This window comes from Eucyclogobius newberryi, unplaced genomic scaffold (assembly GCF_026437365.1).
Source record: "Eucyclogobius newberryi isolate DKJ021-1_F unplaced genomic scaffold, fEucNew1.0.hap1 SCAF_6, whole genome shotgun sequence".
Taxonomy (NCBI): Eukaryota; Metazoa; Chordata; class Actinopteri; order Gobiiformes; family Gobiidae; genus Eucyclogobius; species Eucyclogobius newberryi.
In genome coordinates this window covers 8,767,617-8,776,216 of record NW_027316278.1, presented here as the reverse complement: position 1 = coordinate 8,776,216, position 8,600 = coordinate 8,767,617, and the positions used below count along the sequence as shown (strand labels likewise).

Genomic DNA, 8,600 nt, shown 5'->3' with positions numbered 1-8,600 from the left:
GAAGTTCTGACAAATTAAGAGTGCCTTGGTTTTAATCTTATTTCGTAGTAGTAGTGTAGTGGTAGTGGTAGTGGTAGTAGTAGTAGTAAAAGTAGTAGTAGTAGTAAAAGTAGTAAAAGTAGTAGTAGTAAAAGTAGTAGTAGTAGTAAAAGTAGTAGTAGTAAAAGTAGTAGTAGTAAAAGTAGTAGTAGTAAAAGTAGTAGTAAAAGTAGTAGTAGTAGTAGTAAAAGTAGTAAAAGTAGTAGTAGTAGTAGTAAAAGTAGTAGTAGTAGTAGTAAAAGTAGTAGTAGTAAAAGTAGTAGTAGTAAAAGTAGTAGTAGTAAAAGTAGTAGTAAAAGTAGTAGTAGTAGTAAAAGTAGTAAAAGTAGTAGTAGTAGTAGTAAAAGTAGTAGTAGTAGTAGTAAAAGTAGTAGTAGTAAAAGTAGTAGTAGTAAAAGTAGTAGTAAAAGTAGTAGTAGTAGTAAATGTAGTAGTAAAAGTAGTAGTAGTAAAAGTAGTAAAAGTAATAATAGTAGTAATAGTAGTAATAGTAGTAATAGTAGTAGTAGTAGTAGTAGTAGTAGTAGTAGCAGTAAGTAGTAAGTAGTAATAGTAGTAAGTAGTAGTAAGTAGTAGTAGTAGTAGTAAGTAGTAATAGTAGTAGTAGTAATAGTAGTAGTAGTAGTAGTAGTACAAAAACACAAATAACGGTAAGTAAAAGAATAAAAGTAGAAAATAAGGGAGTGGAAGCAAGAAAAAAAAGAAGAATTAGAGCATATTAAGTCCAAAATAATTGTCCCATTTTGTCCATTGTTTTTTAAATGTATCTATTTTCAAGTTGAGTCCAGAAGTATTGTTTCCCGTCGTGCACATGTCGTTTATGATATTAGTCCTGTCTTTAATTGTCAGAGTAGTTTGAGTGATCTTTTAATAGCATTTATAAAAATATATATATATAGATTACATCAAATTGACAAACATTTTGACTCCTTTAAATCTTGGGATAATTAAATTAATTATTGATACTTGATTACTTGATACTCATATAACGATCACAAATGCACTCATCAATTTGCATTTGGTCACGTCACTGCATTAACCATTGAATTATCATATTTTCTGGACTATAAGTCGCACCCTTTTTCATAGTTTTGGCCGGGGTGCGACTTATACTTATATTTATACTTAAATATTTATACTCCAGAGCGACTTATATGTGATATTGTTTGTTATTTTCACACTTGCAACCTCATTTCATACTCCAGTGCAACTTATATATGTTTTTTTCTTCTCTATTATGCATTTTTGTGCTGGTGCGACTTATAATCCGGTGCGATTTATAGTCCAGTAAATACGGTATCATCTGTGTCATAAAGCGTGGAACAGTAGAATTTTTCGTGTCGCTCGTGAAGCGTTTCTCCCTCTGTGGTGTCGAGTTTGTGCTGAAAAGTGCAGTAGGAGAAACAGGTTCAGGAGATAATGAACATTACAGTTTTTATGTGTTTACAGTGTTGAAAGTCAATGTCTCCCAGATCCAAACACGTGAAATTCAAAACAGATGCGTATTTTCCCATCATTAGTAACAACTGTCGGCACGTTCAAGCGGTTATTATGGCTCCGTGATGTTGGAATTAATGACTTATTAGACGTTAAAAATAGGGGCGTGCCAGAATATCGTGATACTAAATTTGGTGATGCAGTATCGATCTCGTGGACTATATCACCATGAGTCATATTTGGTATAATTTCCTGAATTATCGTATTTTCCGGACTATAAGTCTTTTTTCATAGTTTTGGCCGGGGTGCGACTTATACTTATATTTATACTTATATACTTATACTCCGGAGCGACTTATGTGATATTATTTGTTATTTTCACACTTGCAACCGCATTTCATACTCCAGTGTGACTTATATATATTTTTTCTTCTCTATTATGCATTTTTGGCTGGTGCGACTTATACTCCGGTGCCACTTATAATCCGGAAAATACGGTATTTTGTGACCGCACTCAAATTTAGTTGTTTAAGAAAGACATTTGGACCGTTGTGATGATTAAAATGTGTGCACCGTATTGAATTTTGAGTTTGTGCCGGTTTTGATTTAACAAAGAAAAATGTTGTTAAAATGTATTGAATTCTTTAAAAAAAATATCTGAGCAATATATCAATTATCGCATGTATCGTGATATCATCGTGAAGGACCCTGTGATTCCCAGCTCTAGTTAAAATACATAAATTCTCATTAATCATAACAATATATATATATTTTTAAATTTTAATATTTATTACTATATCAAACTTTTGTGAGAAGACAAACTTTCCTGATTTCTATACTTGATCGTAGTTGTTAAATAAAATAAATAAAATAAATCTTATGTAACATTGAGCAAAAAATATTGAGCAATTCTATGTGGTGTGAGTTAAAACACAATCCATTTTGTTAAGTTAAAAATGGTCCCTGTGCCAAAAAACCTCTTCTGGGATTTGAACCAGGCTCAAGAGGATTTCTCAGGATCTTAAATATAAAACACAGGCAGGTTAAATAAAACAAAAAACAGCTTAAGTACGGTACGTCAATGAGGTTCTAGAGTTGGTTCGTCAGATTTAGTTCGACGTAAACAAGCAAAGCTAAGCCCTGACACTTCAGATTCATAACGACAAATCTCAAAGGAAAATAACAGTCTGATTAAATTGCGGTACATTAAAAGTGGAAACGAGCGCCGACAGATTTATTTGTTTTTGTTTTCATCACGAGAGCGAGTGAAGACACGATTTCATCACGATCAGGACATTTATAAAAGGTAAATACCCTCCAACCGCAAAGTTCCACCGTCCACTTTTAAAGCCGAGTTGTTCCAAGTGTTCCACCAATTTGAGTAAAAACTTGAATCTTTTATTTAGTTATAGATCAGTGTAAAGTAAATGCAGCACTGCCGTCAAATTATACTAGATTTATAGACTAATAATGTGTGATCATGATGTATAATTTAGCTTGTCTGCTCCTGCGATCTATAATTTCCCCCTAGTAACGTTGTCAAAAGAACATTTAAACTGGTAAATTAATTGATTTAAAAACGTCTACCAAAACTAGACAATCATTTGAACAAGAATCATTATTGAAAATATATATACACAACACGACTGTAGCTTTCTTGAATAGTTTCAGGATGGTTTTCTTGATCTATAATAGAACTAGTATTGGAAAGTGTTGAAAAATACATTCTATTGTCTAATGTTGAGATGTTGTGGTATTAAAACTGGTATCGGGACTTTCCTGAGTTTGAAATGCCCCCAGTGAGGCAATTTTGGCAAAATTCATTAGTTTTCCATTACACTTGGATGAATGCCGAACAAAGGATCACAACAGTATATAATTGTTAGCTCTCGGTCGGAGCGCATTCACATCCCCGGGTGTTGAAACAGAAGTGGAGCAGATGTTGTTGGTTTGCCTCACCTGTAATAAACCCCCGTGTGGCCTTCATCGATCTTATGCACGGAGGCTAAAAGAGCTGCTCCTCCCAGTGCTGCCGCTATGGTGAATATGGCTCCCCACTGGGCCATCCTGTCACGGACGGAAAAGAGGAACAGAGGGCAAAATTGAGTTGCAAAAACATTCAGCTCATAGTGCACGTACCTCAATGACTACTAAATTGCATCAAAACGTTTACGCAATGACTTTTCGGTACGTTTACGAGGCTTAATGGCGTTATAAAAGCTCCTGCCACACCTGCCCGTGGGCGAGCAGAAACCTATTTTTTTTTTATTGTGTAAACAGACAAGTCAATGGGCAGCGTTCCATTGAATCCTACTGTACACACTTGGCTTACACTGCTTTTCTTCTCTTATCTGCTCAGGCTTAGCAACTTATCTTAGCCGTCAGTCGCGCGGGAGCCGGTGACCTTGTGTGCTTAAAAAGGATTGAGGCTAAAGTGCAAAATCACGGTCTTCCTGCTGAGAAAACACTAGAAGAATTGGTATCAGTCAATAAGAACTACAACGTAATTAGCCTCAATAAATCATGAACAAAGATGAGATTAATAATAAATAATTGACTTATTAAGGACGATTCAGGATTAGTGACTACTTCATTTAGGAGCTTAATTAACTAGTTACTCAGCTTAAATGATTCCTAATAAACTATTTGTTCATAGATAGATCTTTGTTCATGGTTTATTAAGGCTATTAAATGTGTACTTATTATAAAGTGTGAGATTTTATTAAAACAATAGAAGAAATAACGTGATAAATTTAAGTTGTGGTTAGCAAAAGGACATGTTTTAATATGGAAAAACCATGTAAACTGCGTGTTATAACTATATCTTTTGTAAGCAGTAGTAGAGGATTTCCAAGGCAAATCTATAGGTAGTAGCTATTTGTTTAGCTAATTGTTGACTTCACAATACAGCGCACTTATATCCTGTTTAAATGGAATAGAAGTTCAACAAGTCATGATTCTGTAAACATTTCACGTGTGCCGAATTTAAGATACACACTTGTAGAACATCGAGAGTGGTAAACACACTCCAAAAATCCAGCGTTGGTTGATATAGCCAGCTGTCATTTGTAAATCCCGCGGCATTTGAATGGGAATCTGGGTGCCAGCTGGGAAGCTAAAAGCGGTAGCATCTTACAAGTTGCTAAACGATTCCTATTAAATGACTGACACGCACTTGTTAACACCAGAGTAGGTAAACTAGCCTATTTCTGTTTTGGCACCAGCTAAAATGTGCACTTAAAGCGTTTCAAACTTGAGGATAAACGAGGGCTAACCACATAGGTAAGCTTGCTACAACTTTGCTAGCTAACGACATCTTCACGTTGATGTCGTTTGTTTCAAAGCGGAAATGGCGCCCGCGCAGCCCTGATCCCGCAGGATGATCCGTAAACGCTGTCGGCGCCGATCGGTGGGTGGATTCGGTGTTATTTACCTGTTTGTGAGGGGGAGATGGCTCGTATCTGGATCAGAAGCACCTGCTGCTGCCTCCACCTCTTCCTCTGCGCTCATTCTGCTCCATCTTCCGCGGCCCGGAGCTCCACGAAGGGTCGGTGGCGCTCTCTAGTGGACAGTCTAAAAAGCTCTCCTGCAGCAGTGCGTACAAGTATATAAGTTCAACATATACATATACATACATTTATACATATACATACATTTATACATATACATACACATTTATACATATACATACATTTATACATATACATACACATTTATACATATACATACATTTATACATATACATACACATTTATACATATACATACATTTATACATATACATACACATTTATACATCTATGAATGATAAGAATAATTAAAAATGAGAATACAAAACGTGCACAACGTACGTAAATAAATATAAAATAAATAGGCCTACTAAAATAAATGATATAACATCATATTGAAAAATAGAAAATAAAAAAGAAGTATTAATCAAATTGTTTTATTAGTTATTAGCCTATGCCTAAATGAATAAAGAGATAGTAGCAAAGTTAAAGTGTTAAAGTGGATACATGCTTACATGCCTGTGTGGTTCTCAAATAATTCCTGCATAATGCATGCTGGCTTAACGGGACCAGACCAAGACAAATCAGGACACATTTTTATTTATTTATTTGATAAATAATAAGAAGAACAAAACAAAACAGAATCCAACCCACAAATATTATGACATCTATAGCCAAGTAGGGTGAATTTGGATCATGTGTGACACCCATGGATTTTTATGTCCATATGTAATGATTTAATATATTCAACCTCTATCTTTCTTAACTAATGTTGCATATATAACTTTCTTATTAGCTTGTCACATTTGTTTTGTGTCCCACTTAATCAATATCGGACAGCATAGTTTGTAATGTGTGTAACTTTGGGCCATATAATACAGGTTGGATCTTTAAGTATTTAAGTATCCATTATTTTATTTAATATACTTTATTTTCTTTATTTTCTTTAACTTTTTATCAAGAATATAAAAGTTTTTTTTTTCTGTAAGAGTTTTGTTTATAAGAGCGTTTCTATTAAGAGTGTTTTTTTCTTAAAGCTTTCTATAAGTTATCTGTTCTTTTACTTCTGTACCTAATTGCGTTGCAACACTGGAATTCCCCCATTGTGTGGACAAATAAAGGCTTATCTTATCTTATCTTACAACAAGGAAAATGTCATTTCTAATCCCTTGTTTTAAACCACAGCATTTAAGGACAGGCTCTTCCCACATGTGAACAGCAGATGGCGACAAACACCACGTCATTTTTACCTTCGGACTTCTGCAAAAAATCCCAAAACACACAAACCCATAAAACCAAAGTAACATTTCTACAGTATTCGACTTTACGTTTTAGGACTTTACTGGGAGGCGATGCTAATATGCGCTTAGTTAACCTTTAAAGTGACATCAAATAGCATGAAGAAAAGCCCATTAAAACAAAACTAAAGCACTTGATCATGTGTTTAATGAAGGCATCACAAAGAGTCCACACTGGTTAACCTCACTTCAGGAACCAGCCACTGGAACCAGCAGCCCACTACACGCAGCCTGCACTAAAATGACTTTGGCACCTTATTTTTAGTCGTCAGGCCTCCTGGGACATTTACAGAGGGGCCAGCGCTCACCCCTATGGGCCGCCGTGACTGCTCTGTGTGGTGCATTTGAAAGCCAGGCAGGGGATGGGGGGGGGGGGGGGAGGGGAGAGAACAACAGCGAGGGAAAAGAAGTTTGTCAGAGTTCATTAAGTATCAAGGGAACATGGCTGGAACTGGCAGTGTAAGCCGCGCCGGGGCCCGAGCGCCATTAATCACGACTGACAAGGAACCAAGGGCCCGACGGGAGGGGGCGAGGAGGAGGAGGAGGAGGGGGGGAGTGCAGCCGAAATCTCTGGTAGTCATTACGGAGAGGTCCTTGCAGCAGCAGGGCCATGTGCAAGTTAAATGGATAAGAAACAGTAAAATGCAGTGTGGGGTTCATCTCCTCCTGAAGGTTGTGGGTTCGAATACGTAATAAGTGTGTATATGGTTCTTTCAATGTATTGTCACGGAAATGGATCGTGTTTGTGTAGGCGAAGTTTGAAAATGAGAGCAAACGACAGGCCAAAATGTTTGTCCGATTTTACCTATATTTCTTTTTTATATTTTACAAGCTGCAGTTTGTCAAGAAATGATTAAAAATAATAATAAAAGTAGACGTTTGCAGGAAGTAGCACTGCGATGATGCAGCGTTCGTGGGGTCGCCAGGAAGTTGGGAAATGTTATTTGAGTGGGAAAATGCACACAAGTGAAGTCGGGAACATTACATTAAGGGTTTTACTGTCATTAGAGCAGCAACAGTGCGTAGTAACCAATGTAACGTTCGCTTGCTGTAGTAAAGAGCGGACTTTCCGAGATAAAACGCTCATGAACGCCGCACGAAACCCTCTGTCTGTGTCATCATTAACACTTTTTTCACATTTTTCTGACAGTTTAAACATTCAAAAAATCTATTGTGGAATTCATATGGATTTTGGCCATTGTTGCTAGTAACCATTATGGAATTACCTATGGAATTAAGTACATTTATGGGCTAAACCTCACAAACTGGAAAGAAAAAGGCACTTTAATCATTTAATCATGACGTTTTAGTGAAATATACTCTCTAACTCCCCAGAAAAGTTACAGAGTGCACCTTTAAATTTACAGAGTGCACCTTTAAAGTTACAGAGTGCACCTTTAAAGTTACAGAGTGCACCTTTAAAGTTACAGAGTGCACCTTTAAATTTACAGAGTGCACCTTTAAATTTACAGAGTGCACCTTTAAAGTTACAGAGTGCACCTTTAAATTTACAGAGTGCACCTTTAAATTTACAAAGTGCACCTTTAAAGTTACAGAGTGCACCTTTAAAGTGAGTGCACCTTTAAAGTTACAGAGTAAACGCCAAAGCGATGGGAGGAGTACTTTTACGGACTACGACAGAGTCTGAGGACTACGAAACGTCTGAGGAATAAAGTCTGGCGGTAATGCAACACTCGGATGCCAACCGCCATAAAACAACAACAACAACAACAACAACAAAGTTACAGAGTGCACCTTTAAATTTACAGAGTGCACCTTTAAAGTTACAGAGTGCACCTTTAAAGTTACAGAGTGCACCTTTAAAGTTACAGAGTGCACCTTTAACATTACAGAGTGCACCTTTAAAGTTACAGAGTGCACCTTTAACATTACAGAGTGCACCTTTAAAGTTACAGAGTGCACCTTTAAAGTTACAGAGTGCACCTTTAAAGTCCTCTTCCACCTCAGTGCAATAGACGCCAAATGTAAATATTCCAGTTTGCACGATCCTTCACTGAACCCTGACGCCCGAGTTCTCCTGAGTGGTCATTAGAAGTGAATTAGTGAATTAATTAATTTAATATGAGGTCATGTGTTCACCCCCCGTATCTGTGTCGAGATGAATGCACAAGACATCGCTCACGTCGACCTCAGACGTCCACCGGCCCTGCTGCCTCACGGAAGAGAGAGAATAAAGGAGGTGTAGGGAGAACGAGCGAGGAGAGGAGAGCGGTGAGGGAGATGGATGAAAGAGAAAAAGAGGGAGTGAATGTGAGAGAGGATGGGTGGAGACAAGAGAGAGATGCAGAAGAGAGGGT

General features: G+C 37.0%; 1 protein-coding gene across 1 annotated transcript in view; it reads right to left on the bottom strand.

Annotated features, from left to right (window-relative positions):
* Window positions 1-5,035, bottom strand: part of erlin2 (ER lipid raft associated 2) — a 28,199-nt gene extending 23,164 nt beyond the window's left edge. The window contains exons 1-2 of the mRNA XM_072432416.1: window positions 4,910-5,035; window positions 3,436-3,543 (exon numbers count right to left, since the gene is read on the bottom strand). Of these exons, the coding sequence (XP_072288517.1) occupies window positions 3,436-3,543; window positions 4,910-4,986 (185 nt within the window). The 5' untranslated portion in view covers window positions 4,987-5,035. The remainder of the gene's footprint in view (window positions 1-3,435; window positions 3,544-4,909) is intronic.
* Window positions 5,036-8,600: the final 3,565 nt, after the last annotated feature.